We start from the raw sequence: 25904 nt of genomic DNA on the forward strand, positions 1-25904 counted from the left end.
GGAAAACCTACTAAAATGCAACACAGACCCCCACCTGCTTCATAAATCATAAGCATGCACCTCACACCCTCCTTCACCAGCTTCTAAGCTGACAGATTCAGCCAAAACTCTATTGCTTGGGTTCAGAACTTTCATCAATACACTCCGTTACAAATTCAAACTCAAACCAGACTTTTGACCCTAATGACTAATCTGAGGATGTCATATTTAGTTTCATAAACTCCATTAAGAATATCCCATCCCACAAGTTTCTAAATGAGCCCCAAGTTTAAGCTCAATCGGCTGGCTGTTAAGTGCTATGTATTGTACCATCCATAAATTTTCCCACTAATTATTTCCGCATTCCACAAGTTACACTTGCATAACAAGATAGACCACTTAACTGTAAATCAAAAACATAAGATCACAGGGAAATTGGGGAAAGAAAGATGAGAGACTCTATAGCACATGGAGAAGTCAACTTAAATTGTTTGCCATGGAATACCCCTAACGCACCTAACGACTCAATCACCTGGCAATAACCACCTTAACACACATGAAGGTCAAGAACTCAGGAATCAGGATGCAATTAATACATTCCAAATTGGTACAAGACTGATAATATTGCAAATAATTTTTTTTGATAAGTATAATATTGTAAATACTTACTGCTAAGAGCACTGAAATGCAGGCTTCTTTGCGCAGTACAGATATGGTCCCTAAATAAAACAAGCATGATATTGAGTAGGCATTGAATGATGGCTGAAGCAGAAAGCTTTTGAAAAAAAAAAAAGGGATATGTGAAGAGTAAATATTAATCATTACCATATGTAAGAACAGCCCGTGGTCTCTTGAAAGCTAAGTGCTAATTCTGTAGAATATTCCGGATCTCTCCACGAGATAATCGTATCTGAAAAATATAAAAGTCACATTACAACCTGACATTTAAACCAATTGGCTGCATTAGCTACAACTGGAAAAAAGAAAAAAAAAAAAGGAAAATAGAATTCATAATACCTTCTTGCTTTCTGTAGATATCATCTGAGCTAATACGATGCAAAAGTAATGTCTCATTGTCTTCTTCATCAATGACAAACAGACCCAGCTCTTCTGATCGCTGTGACATAATATGTGCATTCAATCAAAATGCATGAGAGGTTTAATATCTTTAGATAACCAATAAGATTTTAAAAGTTTTCTTGAGACGAATTTTTTTACTCCAAAATCTACTTGTCAATGTCAGCCAAACATCAAAGAGATTAAATGTAAACGTACCTCCAAATAGTCAACAGTGACATGCCCAGTTCCTTGGTCATCCCATTTACCATCACCATTCAAACGGTAGACCTTAACACGCTGAAACCAAAAAAAATAAAAATGAAAAGCCACTTCTATCAGTCATCAATGCTTCTAGTGTTAAGCAGTCACATTAATCACCTTTCCTTCCATAAGCATGCACTTTTGAGTGTTTTAACTGAAAAGTTATTAGAATGAGTTCATAGTGGTTAATGTGCACCTGTGTTGTGAATTATTGTCCTTTGTGCATCCTACTTCCACAGTTACCCCAAGTGATTGAATGCCTAAGTTAATGTGCACCTGTGTAGTTAGTTATATAAAAAAAAATTTTATAAGAGTTAGTTATATAAAATTTATACATAATTAGTAAATTTTATATATATAAAATTTCGTGTTGCATAATACTCTTATAAATTGAGTCAACAGGCTAATATATTTCCAACTTGTTTTTTTTTTTCAATCCGTGCCAACTTGCTTTTTAAACGTTTTGTTATTATATTGTACGGAATTTTTGTTAATATGCATCATCTGGTTTGTTTTAGTTCAATCAGGTGCACGCTTGTGCTTTGCGCCTCAGCTCTAGACAACATTTGCGTTCAAACGCGCCTAACGCTTTCACCAACACTGCGCTGAAGATTTGTAGATAATCCGGCACTGATGCATCCTTAGAACATGACATACTAAATAATTTTTTTTTACAAGTAAGAAATTTATTAATAAACATAAATAGGCAGAGCCCTAATACACAGGAAGTGTACATAGTGAGACACCTAATTACAAGCTAACCCTGAAAAACATTACAGAAGTCATTAAGACTTTTGTAAATAATTCCAAAAAGGCTACCTTTGAAAAACATACTAAATAATTCCAAGAAGGCTACCTTAAGAGATTGATCCTTACACCACACATCATGCCAAATCTAACCTTCAAGCCATCACCCACTGCATCTAGTCTAGAAAGAGAAATTCCCCCAACTCCTCTTGATATTTTTCTAGAGATTAACACTAAATGACCCATTAACCTCATTTGAATGCTACCCACCCACAAGCTATCATACTTAAAAAGTCCACTACCCACCTCCAAAGTCTCTTGTAAGCATAATTCCATGATCACTTCCTAGGAGAGCTAAATCCAAAAATTATATTCTGCAGCCCCACAATGCCCTCAGAAATCAAAGAAAAAACCTTAGACCAATTTATTAAATGAAAATTGGCCTCCTCACCCATCCCACTCCACAACAATTCCCATTATGACATCTCTAGGCAATTGCCTACACCAACAGGGAGGGAGAAAAGAGGCATGAAATATGTACGAAAGTTTGAAAATGAACTTCTGATTAGGGTGGTTTAATCATCTCAACAAATATAAGTGCTTCCAACCCACCAAGGGACACATTCTTTTCAAGTATTCCATCCCAAAATGACAAGCAAGGTAGTTTGCTTTTTCGAGAGAGAGAGAGAGAGTGTGTCTGTCTCGTGAGCCCTAAGTGCGTGGTGGCGCAGCCTAAACAACCAACGGCTCCTTTGGCCATGTCAACACAAATAGAGTCGACAGTGACCGGCGACTCTTCTAAGCGTACTCTGGCGAGATCTTCTCCGTTGATGGAAGAGAGAAGGTTCTCATCTCTACGTGTCGCCAAAAATAAATCCAGCTCCGTCGCCATCTCGCACAAGAATTGCTAATCAGCCACTCTTAAGCCACCAAGTTGCGAGATATCACCAGAAGCATGGAGGTCCTCAATAAAAATTGTGGAGAAGAGCAGAAGGGTTTGGAGGTCTGTAGCTATGGGTTGTAGTGGTATAGGGTGGTTGGTGGCTACAGTGGAAGCAGTGTTACAAGTTGAGAGAAATTTGGAATTCACAAAACACTTGTGCGAAGGAAACAAAGCCTTTGTGGCTCAACGATGCTCCAACGTGCATGGTAGATATCTAACTGTTACCAAATATGGTGGAGGCTGACGGAGTGATGTAGTCATTCCGAAAGGGTATGAAGGTCTAGGTTGGGAGAAATTTGTTGTCAAATTATGAAAAGCCGCTACTCTGTTTTTCTCCATTCATGTTGATGGGTCAAGGAAAGAAAGCCAAAAGAGGACATCCAGTCATGAGAACATCAACTTGGAGTTGAAACAAAAAGACCCAAGCACAACCACGGTGGCATGGCGATTATATGCGGCAGTTCTGAAGACGGGTCATGTTGGGTGACTCAGCTTGACACCAAGGGCAAGAAGGAGAACTGTGAAAGTGGCCTACAGATCATGCAAGCTCAGAACCAGCACGAGTCTGACTCCTTCGAAAAAAATGAGTACAGCAGTATGGCCAAAAAAGAAATGCACAGTACACTAAAGGAGATGGAAACCCAGTTTGTCGAGTGAAGGCAGCGATCCCTTTTTTGTCTATGAAAATAGACTTGCTTTCAGCTGGAGGCAACAGTGATATAAGAAACGAGCCCAAGACCGGCCCGAATCCTTTAAAATTAAATAAAGGAAAACGGGGTTTTGACTCAGTCCCTATAACCAGATCCATGAAAGTGTGGCGGGCCAAAACAAAAACCAGGTCATTCGAAGTGGGTTCTATGCCGAGTATTGGCGTAGAGACGACCGAAATGGAATGTCCTCCGCCACAGGAGGCATAGAAAAGGCCGATAGTCGGTGTTACACCCTTGGTCAGTGTTCTACCTGAAGAAACTATAGCACCCACACCGGAGTTGAAGGAAAATGGTGTAACGCCGAGGTCTGAGGGAGATGTAGGGTCCGTCGAAGTTGTACAGAAAGTATCATCAAGGGGTGGCACACCTCCAATCAATGTTCTCGCTGACGAAACAATGTCACCCATGCTGGAGGTGAAGGAACTTGATGTACTATCGAGACTTGCCGCCAACCCACAACCTCCAATACCTCAAGATGCCAATTTGTCAATATCTATTCAGACATCTTGTGACAACAATGGAGCTGTTAAGGAGGTATGGGATTTAAATGCAGGAGATGGCAAGGGGAAAATATGGGTTTGTCATTGGTGCCTTGCGAGGAGGAATGTTTAGGGGCTGGTGTACAGTTGGGAGCTATTTCTGGGGAAGATGTCCCCCCCCCCCCCCCCCCCCGGCGGGTATTTCTTCTTCTAATAAACAATATAGCTGGTTTATCATCAAATTGGATTTTGCAAAAGATTAACGAGATACAGCAGTGTTTGGGGATTACGTGTGGAGGACTAATTCACACTACTCACTACAATTAAGGCGGGTCACTCGCTTGAAATAAAATCAAAATTTAATAAGAGCAGGGAGTTAAAGCCCCTTACTTGGGTGATCAACTACGATGCAAAGGGAGGTAGTACAAGTCAAGGGAGGACTAGAGGGAGGGCTGGAGTATGAAGCATTCCTCTATCCTCTCGTAGGATCATTCGGGTGAAGTATTAGTCTTGTGGGAAACAAGGGGTTGGGGTAGTTACAGTGATTTGATTTGCTTTGGGGAGGCGTGGTTTTGTCCCAATCAGACTTGGTGTATATTGGATAGGTTTCTAATTTCTCCCTCTTGGGCGATGTTCATTAGGGGCTCTTTATTATGGGTTAGGTGTTTTCTCTTGTATACACCTAGTGTATTTGGTTACACCTATTGATATTAATACATTTTTATTTATTCAAAAAAAAAAAGTATTCCATCCAAAATAGAATCAAGGTTGAAGGAAGCTCCTAGAGGAAGATCGAGACATGTACAGGAAAGGAGGAAAAACTACACACAAAATGCGCACCATATATCAACATCCTCAATAGTACCCATATGGGTCAGTTTAGACTTTTTTGAATCATTACCTATTATAAAAAATAATAATAATAATTTGTCACATTAATTCTAAAACCTAAGATGGCTTTGAAACATAAGCATGAGCATAAGCAATGCAAGCAATGAAGGTGAGCTGAGTCAACATCACAAATAACATAGTATCATCCTCAAACAAAAGGTGAAAAATGGTAAGTCCTCCAAGCCTGGACCTCAAAAAAAACCTGACAAGAAGCACAAACTCATTGTAGCAAAAATCATTTTACATTAGAGCCTCCATGAGTATTAAAAAAGGTAGTACGGATCAAGGATCTCCCTGTGGCCTCTTGGGTCATGGGAGTCGAGAGCGAGTAAAAATCCCAAAGGAGCATCATTCACCCATACCGAGAAGCACACTAAAGAATACAATTAGCAATTCACTTGCACCAAGTCCCCTCAAATCCACACATTTTCAGATTCACAATAGGAAATTCCAGTTGGCATGCAATCACAAGAACTGGGAGTTCCAGTTGTACAAGTTGAGGAGGTACAGTTTTGGGGAGAAGTGGTGCGCTAGCTTGCTCAATGCATTCACATAGTGCATTTTTTCATTATTGGTGAATGGTGTCCCCACGGGCTTTTTTTATAGCTCTCATGGATTGCAACAAAGGGATCCTTTGTCTCCTTTGATGTTTTTTATTATCATGGAGACCCTTATTACCTGTAAAAGAAAAGTTAGTGTCATGGAAACTCTTAGTAAGATGATCTCAATCTTGGTGGATAGGAGTCTCCTAGCAAACTCCTTAGAGGGGACCCAAAGTGAGAAAGGACTTATTGTCTCACACTTGTTTGTATATGACACTAATTTGTTTTTTTTATATATAGGTAAAAGAAAATTTTACACTAATTTATGGTGAGACAAACCCTAAACACTAGCGTTCTTTTGCTGCATGTTCCTTTCTTTTGAAACGATATTAAGCTTGAAAATCAATTTAGCTAAGCCTGAGATAGTACCGATTGGTAGGGTGGATGACGTAGGAAACTTGGTTCATAACTTGTGATGTAGTGTCTTCATTACCTTTGACATACCTAGGCCTTTCATTGTGAGTTCATTTTAAATCCAAAACGATTTGGGAGGGTACTTTTGGAAAAGTTGGAGCATTGGTTGGCTCGATGAAAGAGGTCGAATTTGTCTAAGGGAGGCCCAATAATCTTGATTAGGAGCACTCCATCAAACTTGTCAACTCATTTTGTGTCCATTCCACTCCCTATTAGTGTCGCTAATCAAATTGAAAAGTTGGTAGCTTCTAATGGGGAGGTAAGGGAGATGAGCTGAAATTTCACATGGTATAGTGGATTGACGTGCGTTCCCTGATATCGAAAGGTGGTCTAGATATTAGAAGAATGAATACTTTTAATAGGGCCCTATTGGGAAAATGGCTTTGGTGCTATAAAAGAGATAGCCTCTTAAGAACGGTGATAGACATGAATTATGACAGTACATGGAGTGTATGGAGATCTAATGATGTGATTTAGAAATATGGGGTGATAATGGAAGAACTTCTTATGGGTATTGGATGGCGTTTTCTCAATATATCATATTTGAGGTAAGCGATGGGGTCCAACATAAAGTTATGGTATGATGTACAATGTGGAGATCAACCCCTCAACAAAGTATTCTTGGATTTATTCAACCTTTCTAGGGCCATGAAGCATCAGTGGCAGACAATCTACAACTCTCTAATGGCCACCTCAATGGGAAGTGAAGTTTAGATGCACAACAAAAAATTAGGAGTCGGATTCTTTAATCTTTTTATGTCGGTTGCATGTTTTCAGACTGAGACATGGTGGAGCAGAAAAGTTTTGTTGGAGCATATCCATGGGAGGGGTGTTCAAGATTAAGTCATATTACTCACATACAACAACATTTCCACTCCATGAAAGACCAATTGGAGTAATTCACCCTCAAGAGAGGCTTTATTTGTTTGGAAAGTTGCATTAGTTAAGATTTCTCCATAGATAATTTGAGTAAGAGACACGTACTAATGGTAGAATGGTGTTGTATGTGCAAGCATAATGGGAAATCAGTGGACCATCTCTTACTTCACTAGGGAGCTAGCTCCTTGTGGCAAGTGGTGCTTCGACTATTAGGGCTACTCTAGTGGTGCTTAGACTAATGATGGATCAACTAGGAACAGGAAAAGGCAGTTTGCAAGTTATCATAACAAGACCCTATTGAAAATGATAATAATTTTCTTGCTATGGTGCATATGGAGGGAAAGAAATGATAAAAGCTTTGAAGATAACGCAAGTGTAAAGGAAGAACTCGAGCTTTTTTTTATTCCCTATACCATGGATGGCAACCCACTTATGTCTTTCTAGAGTTAGTTTCCAAGAATTTCTTAATTTTCTCTCTTTATATGAATGTAATATGGGCCACAACATTACATGCTTTGCATCTTTTGTAGATTTTACTAATTCATGCAACCCAACCATTACTTAAGATAGGAGGTCCCTTTGTATACCCCCAAGATACTTGAATTACACCCCTAGTACTACTAAAGAAAATGTGTTAAGAAATCTCAAAATCAATACTCAAATTGAAACCCCAAGACTAGGAAAGAAAATTTCATCATATGTACTGAAGTTTAAAACCCTTTTTTTTTTATAAGTAAAAATTTATTAATATCAATAGGTGTAACCAATTACACTAGGTGTATACAAGAGAGAACACCTAGCCCATAATAGAGTACCCTTAATGACCAGTAAGTCCATCCAATATACACCAAGCCCGATTGGGACAAGATGCTCCTCCCCGCAGCAAAGCAACTGTAACTACCCCAACCCCTTGTTTAAAACCTAAGACTATAAAGAGCTCACACAACCATATGCTTCTTCTGAATAAAGGTAGTTCCAATAAGAAATGCGGGCCCCCGCTACAAATGGCACCACACAAACTTCTCTACTCTAGTGAAGATCTTTTGATGGTGTTAATAACTTACAACCATGAAGCTAAATCCCTACAATCTCCACTGTGAGTTGTCCCTAGATTCATGGGAGCTGATTTAAGGGCACCTCAACGTTTTTAGGCTTGTCTTTGGCTTGAAAGTAAACTATGCAAAGTCAGAGTTGGTTTCGAGTGGCAGTGTCCACAATATAAGGAGCCTAGCTAGTGTATTGGGATGCAACGTATCTTCTCTGCCTATGAAGTACCTTAATTTGCCCCTAGAAGCACATTTCAAATCCAAAAATTATATGGGATGAAGTGATTCAGAAGCTTAAAAGTGTAGGTTGGCAGAGTGGAAGAGAATGTACCTATCGAAAGGTGGTTTGATCACTCTAATCAAGAGCACTCTCTCCAATTTGCTCACCTATTTCCTTTCTCTTTTTCCTTCACGGGCAAGTGTGGCGAAGCATATTGAGAAACTTTACAGTGATTTTCTACAGAGTGGACTAGGCGGGGAATTCAAATTCCACCCAATCAATTGGCGGAAGGTATGCTCTCCAATATTTGGTGGCAGGTTGGGGGTTCGTTATTTGAAGATGTTCGACTGAGCACTTCATCGGAAATGGTTGTGGTGTTACCACCAAAAGAGGGATGCAATGTGGAGAGTAATGATTGATTCCAGCATGTGGTGCATGGGGGTGGTGGTGCTCTAATATGGTAAATGGGGCGTATGGCCTAAGGTTGTGGAAGAATATCAAAGGGGATGGAGGTCATCTATCGACATATCAAATTCATGGTGGGTGATGGCTCTAGGACTAGATTTTGACAATATATCTGGTGTGGAGATTTTTTTTATCACTATATATGGTGTAGAGATAGGACCCTTTCCAACAGTGTATAGGTTACCGAAAGAGAAGGAAGCCTCGGTGGCTGAATTGTTTGGAGTTTTGAGAGGCTCTATGCTCTGGAAGGCCAATTTTCGCAGGACAGCCCAAAATTGGGAAATTTGTATGTTCTATGACTTTTTTTTAATTAATAATACTCTATGGAAGTAAAGGATGGAGGAAGCGATAAGATGTTTTGGATTCCATCTCGAAAAGGGAAACTCTATGTCTGCTCTTTCTATGAGGTTATCACTACTAGTTAGCACCATAATCCTTTTCCTTAGAGTATTTGGAGAAGAAAGGCACTTCTTTAAGGCCAGTTTCTTCGTCTCAACAACTGCTTTAGGGAAGATTCTAACCATGGATAACTTAAGAAAAAGACGCATCATAGTAATTGACTAGTATTGTCTATTTAGAAGAAGTGGAGAGACATTGGATCATTTGCTTCTTCATTGTGAGGTGGCTAGGGCCCTATGGGATGATATATTTAGTAGAGTGTAGCATGGGTTATGCCTGGTAGGGTGGTTGATCTCCTTGCCAGCTATAAAGGTCTATACAGCCTCCTACAAATTGTTGCACTATGGAAGATGGACCCCATATGTCTACTGTGGTGCATTTGGAAGGAAATGAACGATTGAAACATTGAAGATAAGGAACGCTCGGATGAACTTAGACATTTCTTCTTTGACACACTAATGTCATGGACACCTGCTATAGATTTCAACAAACTCAGGCTTCATGATTTTCTTGTATCTATTTCTACGAGGTCCTTTCTCTTGTATATATCCTATGTACTTGGGCTACGCCTATTTACATTTTTGTTAATAAGTCTTCTTTTACGTATAAAAAAAAAATGTCATCCCCAGGTGGGTAGGGCATAAACAACCATCTAACCTCAAAATGTCGATTATCCAATAGGGAAACATTAAAAGCAGTAATATAAAAGGGAATGTTAGGATAGAACAAAAATTGTAAATCTTGGTCATGCATAAACAAGCACACATGTTAACCTCTTTATCTTTTGATGAGTAAGATTCTAAAAATATCCTAAACAGGGAAGAACCATAAATGTCAAGGTTATTTTACTAGGGTATACCTAGCATTATAAAACTGACACATACATGACTAAAAGTGCATATAAGGTAGAACTAGAGAAAGAAGATAAAATAAAATAAAATAATTAACATAGTTCAGTTTTAAAAAGTATAGATATTGCATCTTAACTAAAAGTCTTCACTAACAATGACAAAATCAATAGATAGGGTTGGAATGATATAGATATATGCCACTGCTTTAATGCGGTGTTGAAAAAGTCATGTCTACTTAAATGTGGCCATTTCATAAAACTATCAAAGTCAACGAATAAAGCAGCTAGTCATGTAGCATGATGAGCTGCGCATTGCAAAAATTGACAGAGTAAGAAAAATAAATTAAAGGCAATATAAAGAAAAAGGCTGTAAATCCCTTGCCTAGATAGGATCAATAAATTTTGCACGAAGAAAATCACAACAGCAATCTTGTAAATCCCTTACTTGCCTAGATAGCGACAAACACTATAGAAAAGCTAAAAAAACTCCCAAATCAAATCAGATTTGTTTCAAAATCCTCATTTATAACAAATTAAACCAGAAATGGCTTTAGAAATCTGAATTAAGCTTAAACAGCAGGTATCAAATGAATTAGAAATCTCTATAAAGCATAACCACCATATACTTCCCAACTTTGAGCTCAAATAGTCCAACACAAGGCTACCAGACTAGAGAATTCACTAATTTACCACTTTACATATACAAAAACGCATTGGGTTTTTGTTTTTCTTTCAGTTTCATTGAGAGCATCATGTGGATCAAACTTGTCCACCAGACTGTACTTATGAAAAAACAATGCCCTCCAACCAACTAATGAAAAAAAATACATTTAATCTCGAGACGATGACTACCAATCCCTTTCAACTACAAAACGAGTTGATGTCTGATCCCAAGCCCAGCAACCAACTGTTGTAACTTTGTCAGACACTTCAATAAGAAATTACTTTGAAACATTCCCCCCGCCCCCAGGCCATGCATTTTGGCATTTTCAGACAGACTGCACCGCAGCTTTATTTTTTTTTTATAAGAGATAAATTTCATTGATACAAATGAAATAAGCATAGCCCATGTACACAGGGAGTATATAAAAGAACACCTAAATACATAGAAGCTAATGGACTAGACAGACTGCACCGCAACTTTATAGAAGCTAATGGAATACAAATGGTTAATACGCCTTAACGGACCAGCACAAAAACCTCTCAAGACACAAATAATAATACTTCGCACAATGACCGGAACTAATAGCATAAAACCTAATCCAATCCAATCGAATTATATATATTTGCACTCAATCTATGACTTCCTCTGACCTCATCACCATAAAATTAAACAATAATCATACCAAAATTTATAATTTACAGACTAGGAGAGACCAAAATATGCAACCAAAAAAAAACAAAAACAACTGGAATGAGAAATTACATCTGTGCCGAGTTCAATTCTAGGGCAAAGTAATGAGCTTTCGATAACACTAAAGCAAGACTCACCTGCATCGAATTGGCATTGACCTGTGACTTCTCCGGCGCGCCCATACCAGCTCCTATATCAGCGATTCAAATTTGAAGATAAAATTAGAGGGATTGAATCGTCCGAATCGAAACCGGAACGGAAAGGCTTCAAAAAGGACAAATTAGGGCTTTGAGGAGAGAAGAGACGGAAAGCGTAGGAAGGAGATTAAAGTTTATTCTAACTTTTGGAGGGGGGATCAATGAAAAACCCTAACCGCCATTAAAGTAGCAGTGTGAACCTCTCTCTCTCTGTCTCTCTCTCTCTCTCTCTCTCTCCTTTTTATTCTTTTCTGTTCCAAGTGCCTGTGCCCAGGACCTTCGATAATAGAGAAGTAGAGAAAACAATTGCACGCATGTTAGTGACCGTGTAATATCGGTAATGCCCTAGCTTTTCGTGGAGAATTACAGTAGAAGAGGTGCCATTGACCTTGGTTTTTCGCGATCCAATCACGAGGAAGTAAGTGCGCGGGGTCCGAAGGTGGTCCCCCTCAACCCGATTGTGCCCGAAAGACGCACGCGGATTCCACTCATTGGCCCTTGAACAATATCAACACGTGTATATCTTTTAGACACCGGCCCGTGACGGGACCATGAAAAACAGTCCAATCAAGGCCACAGGCATCCCACTAACACGGCGTAGCACCAAAAGCAGTACAACCGAACTCGTGACGTTAGCAAGTAGAATAACAACAGGTTGTCGTCAGGATACCGAGGTGAAACGTGGCAACCTGTCACTGGTGATATGGCTGCGCAGTTTGGATGCAGATAGCATGGAATATTAAAGAAAAATAAGGTTTCGTATGGATCATCAGACATCTCAATTCATTATTATAATTTTTTAAAATTTTAACACAAAATATAATAAACAATTCAAATTTTTTAAATTTTGAAATAATAATAATATTAAAAAATAATATTCTAACAATATTTTATCATCTCAACTCAACTCAACTCACTTCAACATTTAAACGCAACCTTTGTTTCTTCATTCTTACACCGCATTAAAAATAAATATTTATATGTTGAGTAGTGTTAGAGAGCAGCACTGTAACTGTGCACATATTGCATACACTAGATAGCTGCTTCTCATCCTTTTGTTTTTTTTTTTTTTTGCAAAACGTAAACAGCTTCTCATCTCTCTCTCTCATTAGCGTCTCTCTCTCATCAGTTCTTTCTCTCTCCTTGACTCTCTCTCTCTCATCGTCTCTCTATCTTTGATTCTCTCTCTCATCCCTCATCATCTCTCTCTCATCTCGATTCTCTCTCTCCTCGACTTTCATTTCCGCTCTCTCTCTCATCTCTCTCTAATTTCAAATTTAAGCGATATGTAGTTTAGATAATACCACATAATATATACAAAAATTGCTACTCTCAACAGTGGTTGCTCCCAATAATATTTCTTATACGTTACAGAATTTTTAAATATCATTTAAATATAAAAGAGTTTTCAACTTTTCAAAAAAAAAAATTATCTAGAAAGCCCCTCCAAATCAAACGCGGTGCTATTATAGGATTTACACCCTCTAATAGAAGGGTGACATATGTTCAGCCCAATAAATTTATGATAGAAGCTAAATATGAAGGGTGACACATATACAGCCCAAAGTAGCATGCTCACTTGCCTGCTAGTTATTTTTGTAACTTTTTTTTTATTTTTTTATTCACATTTTTTAATATATTTAAATATTTTTAAAAAATACACAAATACATTTAAAATTAGGCCTGCAACCCAACCTAGTACAATCGGGTTTGTGCCCGACCCGAATGAACCCATTTAAGGCGCCAAACTGATTCGATCTGGTCCAAACAAAATAAAGTCGGGTCGAACCCGTACGACCCGGGAAAAAAAATTTATTCTTCTGCACTTCGATTTACAAAATCTCTATTTCATACAAAATCTCTCCATTATCTGAATTTCAGATCTACAATCATCCTCAAATCCAAGAAAAGACCTAAAAAACACTTGCAAAATAGAAGAGCCACTTGCAGAAGAAAAACGAAGGAAAAAATAAAAATAAAAAGAGAAAAAGGGAAACGAAAACATCACCATCGACATCATAAACATGATGCCTTTGGAGTTTCTCAAAACTCATCCCTAAGCTTCACTTCGTAGTTTCAACAGAATAATAACATGACTCAGAGTTAACGATGTTAGTTTTGAAAAATATCCAAATTTTAGTATCGTACGTTGTGACTGTGCAATAATTCAACCGCAGCAGCAACCCACTCCTTTTCCTTCCATAGAAATGTCAAACCCTGGTTCCTCGATCTTTTTATTCAGAAGCTTATCGAGTTCCCCTTTGGGTCTTCTAGGATGATTTCCAAGGCCATTTTTGTGGCCATTGTCTTTCTCCGACGATAGCAAATGGGGTATTTGCAGATGGGTTTGTTCTTCTTCTTCTTGTTAGGAAATGGTTTTGGGGTTTGTGGAAGCAGCTGATTTTGTAAAGTTTTTTTCCTCTCACTCTTACCCCAAATCTCTCACATTGCCTCTGTAAGAAAGGGCTTCGATTTCAAACCCCCCAAACCCCAATGTTTCTCATGACCAAGACCGAACCCACAAATAGAGATCAGGAATTTTTGGAATAAACTAAAACGGAGAAATGGATTTGTCTAAAACAGAGACCAAAGGATGACGAAGAAGAAGATAATAATACTCAAGGAAGGTTGCAATGCCATCTCGCTGGCTTGCTCTGTAGATCCAAAACCAAGTCATGCGGAAGGGGAACAGAGCATGAGCAGGGAAGGAGAAGACGCAGGGGCTAGGGTTCTTGTAGAAGTGAAAGAGAAGTTAAATAGACGGGTTGCAAATTATGGCTTGACATTCATCAGATCCGACAGTATCGAAACCGACTATTGGTTTCAACCCGACTTTATCGGGTCAGATCCAATCTTGTAGGATGGGTTAATCAGCTTATCAGACTTTTTGCACAGGCCTACTTAAAATCACTTCCTCAATCACTAAGTAAAAATAAAATTTTTTTTTCCCAAGCAGTCAAGTATAGCAGTACAACTTGAGAGGCAAAGTAATTTTTTCCAATATGAAAATATCTCTCATTTCACTCAGTTCGGACTGTCCCCTTGCCTCTCTCTCTCTCTCTCTCTCTACCAACTCTCTCAATTCCATGTATGTCTCACATTTCTTTAAACTCGAGTAATTTCGACCCTTCATTTCTCACTTCTTCTCTTTTTGTTTCCATTTATTTACCACTGCTATTTATCCATGTTCACCTCTTTGAGCCTTATTCTGAATTCTTCTTGCATCCTCTCTTTCTACTCGATCTTTGATCTCTTTATAGAAGTTCTTTGAAGTAGCAAGGCATTTAATATTGTTCTGTTCAAGGGTATCTCGCTAGCATTAGGAACAAAGGAATTATATGTTTTGCGGTTAAGATATGGGTCTCCTTCTTCTTCTTCTTTGGGGTTATATGTTTTGCAGTTGTTTTGTTAGTATCACTATGGAATATTGGTCACCAAGGAAGAGAAGTACAAATAGGTAGATAGACAAACTGCAAGAATTTAAGAGGTATACAATACTTCAACAACTGCTAGACGGTGAGGACGGAGAAATAGAGGGTGAGGACAAAGAGGGAGGAATAGACAGGACGAGAGGGCTTGAAAGAGTGAATTCGAAGAGATAGAGAGGGAGAAACGAACTCATAAGAAGGCAAAAGATCAGCAATTGTAACGTGTAAGTATACACATAATAAGTATAATGGATTGATGATGTATCACCCTTTCATTGAGGGTGTAAAATGCCCAAAAGCACCTAGTAAGATAAACTCTTTTATCTAATCATTAACTAAATCCTTGTTCAAAAATAAAAATCAATACAATTTTTATAAATTTCAAACTAAAATACAAAAATCAATACAATTTTTACAAATTTTAGAATAAAAATAATATTAAAAAATTGTATTCACTTTATAATATTTTTATTCAACTTATTTATTTTTCTTTTATAAAATATAATAAAACATATTCACTCAACAATTTAACTACTAATCAAAAAAATTCTAAGATACTTTAACTGTCCAAATATGCCTTCAGTTCCTTTCGATATAGAAGTTCATTGTCCAATGCTATCCTTGTGCAGTTGTGACTTGGATGTGATGGAAGTGACGAATGTATGGTGTAGATTCATAGTAGTTGGTGGTCAGGTCTCGTATATTTAGTTTTTATTTGAATATAAGTTGTGCTCAAACTTTTCATTGTATTCGATTTTATGATTTCGAACAGCTCGTATAATATTTGAGCAAGTTCAAGTTTATTCGTGAGTTATTTCATTTAAATAAAGTAGATTATTTGTAATGTTTTTTTGACAAGCAAGTTTGGACTTTCTACTAACATTTTTACAAAGTTTGGATTTGCTCTAATCTCCTTGAATATTTGAAATATTATCATTATAAATATAGATATAATCCTATTAAAAATAGTAACTACAAAATTATTTGAGTTTATATGAACTTATGAGTTGAACCAAGTTTTGTATTGAGTTATATTGTTTAATAATCAATCATAATTTTGTGTTCACGAACATCTCATTTAATAATAGAATTAGGCCGAACTCAAGTTTCGCTGAATCGATCTCGAATAGCTTGCCGAGTAGTATTTTATTTATTTAGAGACCTTAACACATAGATGCTGTTGATAGTAATTTAATAAAGTGGTTAATTAAAAAATATTGTTTTTTCGAATTAATATTGTTATCTTTATTTTTATTTAAATAATTGATTTACTACTTCATTTGAAACTTAATAATATTATTTATTATTGAGAAATATTTTGTCTACACATAAATTTTACTTTAGAAAATCTATATATTGACATGGTTTAATGAGATCCATAAATTTTTAAATTTTTTTATTATAAAATAAATCTAATATATTACAAAAAACTATCAATGTTTAAACTTTATTGTATAAGATTTGCGTGCAGTCCTAACACTTCTCTTTCGTTAATTCATATACCAATCATTCAATAACACGTTAAAGAATATGAATAATAATTCTTTAAATATAACACTTCAGTCAATATGATTAAAAATAAATAGTAATGACATAAAAATCTGCATATGGTGCTTTACAAAATGTTAAACAATTTTATGAACAAATGAGGTTATGGGTGGTCTGAAATAATATGACACCTTATGTTTTTGTATATGATTGTTACAAAGAATATTTTGTTGCCAAAATAGTCAATGACTAATGAAAGAATGCATAAAAATAATGATGTTTTATAGGCTTAATTTGGATTAAGAAACACTTTCAATCTATTTCATTTTATCTCATTCAATTATTACAATTTTATCAATTTTACACATAAAATATAATAAATAATTTAAATTTTTTAAATTTTAAAATAATAATATTATTAAAAAAATAATATTTTATTCAACTTTAATTTCAACTCATCTTATTTCAATTCATTATCCAAACAAACTTAAACCATATGACATATCAAGGAGTTAAGAAATTATATTCTTATAATAAGCATGATAGGATATATAAATAATACTTGGGATGAAGTTTTTTTGGTACTTTCAGCGACGGTTTTCATTGACTTGTAAAACGAATCCTTTGAAGATTCTCTGCCACTTTTAAATACTGGTCGAAATCAATTTAAGTACAAGAGAATAACGTACACCGGACAAATCAGATTGATGAACAGGTTACAGACTCCGACCTGCTGCCAAGAACAAATCTGCATTGTACAGCAATTAAATAATATATGAAATGATATGTTTATAATTTTGTTTATTAACAGAATAAGGTCTCGTCTGAATATAGAACCGGATTTATTTTATTTCATTTTATCTTATTTTATTTTATTTTATTTTATTTTTATAATTTTTTTAAATTTTTATATAAAATATAATAAATAATTTAATTTTTTTAAATTATAAAATAATAATAATATTAAAAAAATAAAATTTTAACAACATTTTATTTAACTTTCAACTTTTATTTAAAATTATTTTATTTCATTTCATTATCTCGTTAATATATTATTCTATAAAAATTATGACATTAATTAACATTAAAATATTTGTTATTTTTATAAATATAATAATTATCGCAATAAATAATATGTTTACATGTCAACTCAGAATTCATATGATAACCAATCTCATTTGGAGACAAATTCGGATATATTCTACAGAAAAAAATATTTATAAATCGATATGGATAATATACATATTAAAGGGCTTATATAGCATCATAATTTGATTTAAAAAATAAAATTTAAAATTTAAATCTTACAAATTAAATTTAAATTATATAAATAGTATGTTTTACACTCTTGCTTAAGAATATAATAAGTTGATATCTCTCATGCATGAATAGAATCTCACTGCTTAAAAAAATAAAAAAAATTTGAAATGTTCAAATTTTTTACTTTCTAATAAATAAGTTGTTATAAATCAAGACATAATGATTGCATGTTATTCACCACTCAATTAGGCTTATAAATTTATCAATCATATCATCAATTGGTATTCTTTTTTTCTTTTTTTCCTTTCTTCGAGCATTCGATCGACGTCTTTAAATGATAAATTTAATAATTTTATTTAATAAAAAAAATTAACATTTCATTGAAAGGTAGATTCGATTAGCATTTCAATTCAGAGAATTAATTTCCATGATCTTAACTCTATTCTATTTTGTTTCTTGTCAAAATTTTAAAAATTTAGTTGCCTGAAAAATCTTATTCACACGGGTCAAATGGGTTTTCACAACTTACGCAATATGATAAACACTACATTTGAGTTTTGAGTCTTTTGATCAACAGGTTTCATGAGATTGTTTTAAGTCACATAGTAATCTTGCAACTCCATACGTGTGTTCATGTAACGTCTCGAATCTTTGTCACTTTAATTCTAAAAGAGAGAAATTCAAGCCCTTTATAAAATGACTAATGATTCGCCCTTTCAACTGTAACAGTGACTAGCTAATAATATAATCATTTGGCTCAAAATTTGGTTAAGTTTTTATTACCTAAAATTTTAGGCGAGAGTATGTTATCATGGGTGTTTCTATTTAGCTACATGAGTTTGCCCCGCTCAAACTTACCACTAATGCATATTACATTTTTTTTTATCTTTCTTTTAAACATATTTTAAACATCTTTAAATATTTTTAAAAAATAAAAAAAAAATACACAATTTTACTAATAATTACTTCTTTAACCATTACAAAAAAAAAAAATATCCAAACGGTAACTTTGATGGGACAAACTCATAGGACCAAGTATCATTTTCCTATTATTATTGATTGAAGTATATTATTAGTCGATATAGTTATACACTTAAAATACATAAACTAGTCATAATATGACATCTTCATATAGAGCGAATACGAGTAGCATATGTATCAAATGATTTCAATTTTAGGTGTCGCCTTTTGTTTACCTCCATCTTGTCATGCATCCGAAACAACATTTTTAAATCTCTTTGACATCTCGAATTCATCAAGATCAATGTCAAATGGTGTAACATCTCATCCCTTAGGGTTAGGAATGTCACATGCTTACGTACATATATTTTATAATTTAATAAAACATTGTTTATCATATAAAATAGTTGATAAACTAAACCATGTCTTAACCAAACATAACCAAAATTCTCAAACTGACTAAAATGGAAATCACACAATAAAGTCACTAAGTTCATAGTCTGCTCCTTCTATACTCGGTTCGCCTGCTCGCACTGATCATCATTCTGACCTGGGTGGTTTAAAAATATGAAATAAAACTAAAATGAGTCAAAGACTCAATAATAAACTCATCATAATGCAAACATAATAAACGTAAGGATTTTATAAAAGTTTTCATGCTGAGAGTTTAAAATCATGACTGATCATACTGATACTTATGCTATGTATGACTTGTCTTAATTTATCTAAATTAACTTACTGATCTAATTTATCTTACTGATCTGGCTGGCTAACACACTTAACCATGTGTGCAAGGTCGTGCACTAACTTCCCCTGCTATAACAAAGAAAGCCGATTGTGTAGTACTCTGACATACTACGGTGGACCACACTTGAGTCATTGGCTTGCATGCCCACCTTTATCTAACTGTATTGGTACTATGCATCTGAATAACTATCTGATTAACTGATATTATCTTATCTTGCACTTGAACTTAAGATAGTTTATGTATCTTATGCGACGTGAGATGCATGATATATATACTGATATAAATAAATGTAAATTTCTGAATCTGAACATGATGCTGAATTACATGATCGTGTGTTGTGCTGGGTGATATGCTTGCATATGACATGAGTGGTACATAAAAAATGGCTATCAAAGAATTGACTCTAATAATAATTTATATAAATTGAAATGTGATGATCTTAATTTGTTATCAAATTACTTACCTCGTTATGTTGTTTCCTGAATCTCACTTCGTAACTTGTCACTCAAGAAAAAACAAGAAAAAGAGATACCATGGGAGAGAGGCGCGACGAAACTGGGTTGAGGATAGAGATGTGACAGAGGGAATTGGAGGAGTATAAATACACACTACAACAAATAAGGTCTTTTGGAACGAAAAGTTTCATCTTAAAAGACTGGAATTTGTCCCAAAATATAATGTCCCAGGATCGTCCTAATAAAACTTTCCCAAAAGGTATTTTGGGATGAAAATCATAAATTCGTCTAAAAAAATATCTTTTGAGAAGAAATTAAGCTAGACCGTTCAATCATGTTCGAAGGAAATATTTTTCTAGGACAATTTAAATTCGTCTCAGAAAGTCGTTCAAACGGTGTAAATAACGTTCGAACAATATTTATGTTTGAATGGCTACTTCATGACTGGTCGATCAATACCAGTCTGTTCGAAATACACATGAAAAAACGTTCGAACAAACAAATTGATGATCAAACGTAAATAGTGAATTACCTATTCGAATGCATTTTATCCGGGCGAACGATTTTGTAAAGTCGTCAATTTTTTGGGATGAAATTTAAATTTTGTCTTAAAAAATGACTTTTAGGGACGAAATTTAGTTCATCCCAAAATAATTTTATCTTTAAACGTCAAATTTGTTATAGTGACAGTGCATAAGTTGGCAAATCTGAAATCTTTGAGACGAACAAATCAGCTGAAGGGCCAAAATTTTTCAGGCCAAGCAATGCCAAAGGCGGTTTATAAAGAGTGGAAGATTAGCGAATAAAATCACAATAAAAATAGATCTATCTATATATCTTTATATATATAAAGTGGCTATCTAACGGAAATTCTTGTTTTAACAGATTTTGTTATTTTTCTGTTTAAGTTAACGTCGTTGGTCCCATCCGAGTATTGTGAATCTAATAGTTACTAAAAAGACACTTTAGCTTCATTAAATATTGTATCATGATTGCATTTTTATTGATAATTTCAAAATAATTATTCATTGGCTGTTACAATTCTCTAATTATTAATTGGACGTTACAATTCCATAATTGATAATTACACTGTAATTTAATGGTTACAAAGAAGACACTGCAGCTTGCATTTTGATTGACAATTTCAAACTATTATTTATTGATTGTTACAATTCTCCATTTACATATTAAGAAAAATACAAACGAATAAAATTTAAACAATAATCCACACAAACGCATCACCAAAGAAATCCCTCTATTTCTTCTAATACTGCATTTTGATTGATAATTTTAAAACAATTATTTATTGACTGTTACAATTCTCCAATTATTTATTGGACGTTGCAATTCTGCAATTGACATTTCATTACAGCTTCATTAAATACTGCATTTTAATTAATAATTTCAAAACAATTATTTATTGACTGTTACAATTCACTTATTACATATTAAAAAACCAAAGACAAATGAACAAAAATTAAAAATTAACCCACACAAACGCATCTGAAGAAATCCCCTCCATTTCTCCTTGAGTTTCTATTCATCTTTGTGTTGTTGGAAGTTATTAGGGATTTACTCTGGTATTGATCTATATTAATCAACATTTTTTAATTCTTCCAATAAATGATTTATGTTTATCTTCTCTTCTAAATCCCAAAATCAAAATTCCTTTCAGATTGTTTTGATCTTTCTGCTGTTGGGAGGTATTGAAATTTTGGTGGGTTTAAGGTAATCATCCATTTCTTTATTAATCTATTTTATGTTAACTATTAGGGAAAAAAATGTCATGTTTTTCCTTCCAAATCTACATATTTCACACCAATTTTCAAAAAGTTACTAAAGATTAATAAAGAAATCTAAGTAAACATCTGATGCATATAACTAATATTTCATAATTTTGAAAGGAAGAATCTAAAACCCATAAGCTTTTTTAGTTTAAAATATCCTAAACTACCCTATGCTTACTATGTTGTGTTCTTTATGTTATTGCAAACTTCCTTTTTGTAGGTATAAAGAGCTTTTGAGTTGAATGGATATAAAATTATACACAATTAAACCATAAATGAATAAATCAAGGCATGAAACCACAACAAAAAAAGAAACAGAATACTTAATAAATCATATAGTTACAAAGTTGAAAACTCAATTCAGAAAACTTATTCCTGCAACTGCATATTTATTTTATCTTCTTCTATTTCTTTCAATTTTTTCTAAGCGTTGTTTCTCACAAATCATGTGTGTGGAAGCAATGCAGTGGTCCTAAGGTTTTAAGGAATATTGAAAAGGTCAGTCTAAATGCCTTTTTTGTGTTTATAGTATATATATAGTCTATAAATACATTACACATGCTCGTTCATATTTCTAAGAAAAATATAGCAGAAATAATTAGAAAATCAAGTAAAAAAACTTAGGGAAATAAAAAGGTCAAAAATAATTGAAACCTCTACATGGCGTATAACAAATTTCACAGCACCAGCACCTAACCAGCGAACCAGACCAGATCAAACAACAATAAACATTACATTTCATAAGATGCTCAAGATTTAGGTTGCGTTTGGATGTTAAAGTGAGTTGAGTTGAGATGATAAAATATTGTTAGAATATTATTTTTTAATATTATTATTATTTTTAGATTTGAAAAAGTTGAATTGTTTATTATATTTTGTGTTGGAATTTGAAAAAATTGTAATGAAGAGTTGAGATGAGTTGAGAGAAATTAAGCATCCAAACGAAGCCTTAGGTTTAAGGTTAATGCATATAAATGTTTGAGTTTTGGAAAGAAAGTTGAACGTCTTATATATAACAGATTGTTTATTTTCTAACTATAAAAAACCTCAATACCAAGAGAATAGAGGGGTCTGTATTTTGGATTAATTAATTTGATGTTAATGAAAAACAATACCAATATATTATAAGTAATCTAGGAACCATGCTATTGTAGTGAATATGCATACCTAGAGTATCATATAAAGGAACACAATAGAGTCCATGAGTATTGCAGGTCTGTATTAGTTTTTCAGTGTTAATCAAAATTTTTCAAAGAAAAAGCACACTGTTTCTAGGAGAAACTAAAGTCCATGACAACTAAGCAATAGAGAGCGTCATCAATCTGTATAAACATTAGATATTAAAACAAACCTACAAGATAAAAGTAAATAATATACATAATGAAAAATTATATTTTTTCACAAATCTACAAACTACAAAACTCAAAAAAAAATTATTTTCTAACAAATCTGTAGATCAAATAATCCAAATAAGGTACAAGCTATTTGATAAAAAAATATCAACGAAAAAAAAAACATTAAAACAATGTAAAAATTTGTATTCTTTCAAAAATATGTACATCACTAAAGTAAAGAACAAACAAACTAACAACATGCAAACCGAAAAAACAAAAACCCATATACTTTGTTCTAAAAAAATCCATCTACTTTGTTCCAAAAAATAAAAATGAAAACCGTATATAAAACCCAAAGACAAAACTCACAACATGCATACCCACAAGAAAAAAAACACTGTCGAACATAAAAAAAATTATATTTTTTCAAAAATGTTTAAATAACGAAAGCAAAGAATAGAAAGCAGACAACTCAAGACATGTAAATCTGAAGGAAAAAAAAATCAAATATCCAAAACAAAAAAGATATTTTAAATAATCTGTAAATAGCGAAATGTGAAAAAAAAACCGTCAATAAAATGAAAAAAATATATATATATATTTTACAAACCTGAAGAGAGAAGTGTCAAAGCTGAAGATGAAGACAAACTTGAAGAGAGAAGTGTCAAAGATGAAGACGAAAACAACATACAAAATGAAGAAAAGACAGAAGACGAAGAGAGAAAGAAGTCTGGTTTCTGAGAGAGAAGATGAGGAGAAATCGCGAAAGAGAGAGGGCGGACAAGAAGATAGAGAAGAAAGTGTGAGGAGAGAGGAAAGAAGAAAATAAGAATAGTTGAGAAGAAATGAATGTGTCGACATGTAGAAGAAAAGAAGTAGACGGAAGAAATAAATCTTAGGTTTAGTTGACAGTTTGTTTATTAAAAACTATGAAACTATCGGTGCTGAAATGAAAGTATCGGTGATGAGAGTTATTTTTTCTTTAAAAGGCGCCGTATAGAGGTATGTATTTAAGTTAAGATCATACACTCCACAGGCGATCATGATCCTACACCGGAGCTTCTCTCTCGTAAATGAAATGAGAGAAACAAAACTGATGACAAATTTAAGAGGGGTGCAGTAAATAATTGTCATTTTCACGTGGTTTTGTTACTTTTGGATCTCTAAGCTCTTCATTTTCACGTGGTGTCAGGATGTAGGTACTATTTGTACCAAGATATATATTGGGAATGGGTAATGCTACAAAGCCCACATTTTATACCGATAATCGACCGATTTTACACGTGACAATTTAAAATAATAAAAAGAAAGAGAAAAGAATTAGAAACAAAGAAAGAGGGAAAATCATTTGAGTTTTGAGTAGCTCCATTCCCATCCTCCCTCTATTGATACCCATCCCACCCTCATCCTCCCTTCATCTTGTACGGAATCAGCGAGTTGGCGTCAGGAAAAACCCATTTCAGATCTGAATACCTCCATTCCCATCCTCCCTTCATCCATTCTCATCCCTCCCTCATCCTCTCTCGATCTTGTACAAAATCAGTTAGTTCGTTTGACGTTATAGAAACTTTACTTTCCTTGTAGTTCTTCTCAGCGAACAAACAAGTGATCACAAAAGAAAAAAAAATTAGAAGAAAAAAAATCCAAATAGACATGAATTTCTATTTTCCTAAGTAAAGAGAATTGTATATTTAAAAAATCCATATCTAGCATGTCTATACGAAAAAAGTATAGCATTTTTCTTTATTGTTTTTGGAGAATCTGTAGTAATGGAAAATGCTAGACATGGATTTCTATTTTCCTAAGTAAAGCAAGTCTGCTTCATTTCCACGTACCCATGAACGGAACGACTGGTCACGGATTCACCCATGTTCAAGGGATTAAATAGAAATCCATATAGATTCACAGATATTGCAATTTCAGCCGAGCCAGAGGGGAGGGAGGGGGCATAGAAAGAAAGAAAGAGATGAGTTTATTTGTACAGTTTTATTTTTTAAAGATTTTTTATGGGCCATTAAAAAAAAAAGACATGTGGTATTGGTTGAATTATCGGTTTGAACTCTCTGTTCATCTAGCATTTTCTATTGGGAATATATATAGAATGGTAAAAGGTAGGGGATAGAGGTTAAAATAAGAAATTATTATTGTGAGGATGGAAAATTGAAATAGGGTTTAATAGAGTGAAATAATATATAAAAAAAATAAAATTAAGTTTCATAATTCAGAAATCAAAAACAAATTTAGGGCTTGTTTGTTTTCAAGAATAAAATCTAAAATTTTAGAAACTTTAAAAACCTCTCATCTCATTATTATATTTTTTTAAAATTTGTTACATAAAATAAAATAAATAATTCAACTTTTTTAAATCTTAAAATAAAAATAATATTAAAAAATATATTTTAATAATATTTTATTAAACTTTTTAATTTTAATCTCAATTCATTTCATCTCATTTCATCTAATCTCTGAAAACAAATGAGGCCTAAACAACAAAAACATGGTTCACATAAGGATTTTAGATTTCGGAAATGATGCATGCATGGCCCCCAACGAGTAAATGATGTTAAAATCCTTATGTGAACTATGAATCATATGACAACAAACAATTAACAGTAGATTTCGGCTGAATCATGACATCCAGTCGGCCTAGGTCTGACAGTAGGATCCTCAAGATCGTGATCATCATGAATCATGTAACAACAACAATTGACAATTAAGTATAAAAAAAAAATTCTAATTATCTGAGACTATATTAAAGAGTAATAAAATCATGATATTTAAAAAAGATTATAATTAAACGGATCTAGCACTTCTTTAAAGATGAGCAACCCATGATCTATCTCCAAATAATTTATCACAATATAGCTAGGCCAAGTCGATAAAACAGAGAGATCCGTAGAAAACAAAAATATATGCTAAACAAAGAGCATCTAGAAGCAACTCGATTCG

General features: G+C 34.1%; 1 protein-coding gene across 1 annotated transcript in view; it reads right to left on the reverse strand.

Annotated features, from left to right (window-relative positions):
- LOC121245979 (serine/threonine-protein phosphatase 4 regulatory subunit 3-like) overlaps positions 1-11773 on the reverse strand; it is a 35144-nt gene extending 23371 nt beyond the window's left edge. The window contains exons 1-5 of the mRNA XM_041143923.1: positions 11436-11773; positions 1255-1335; positions 997-1096; positions 805-889; positions 649-698 (exon numbers count right to left, since the gene is read on the reverse strand). Of these exons, the coding sequence (XP_040999857.1) occupies positions 649-698; positions 805-889; positions 997-1096; positions 1255-1335; positions 11436-11480 (361 nt within the window). The 5' untranslated portion in view covers positions 11481-11773. The remainder of the gene's footprint in view (positions 1-648; positions 699-804; positions 890-996; positions 1097-1254; positions 1336-11435) is intronic.
- Between the last annotated feature and the right edge of the window lie 14131 nt (positions 11774-25904).

The sequence above is a fragment of the Juglans microcarpa x Juglans regia genome, chromosome 1S, assembly GCF_004785595.1.
Source record: "Juglans microcarpa x Juglans regia isolate MS1-56 chromosome 1S, Jm3101_v1.0, whole genome shotgun sequence".
NCBI classification, from domain to species: domain Eukaryota; kingdom Viridiplantae; phylum Streptophyta; class Magnoliopsida; order Fagales; family Juglandaceae; genus Juglans; species Juglans microcarpa x Juglans regia.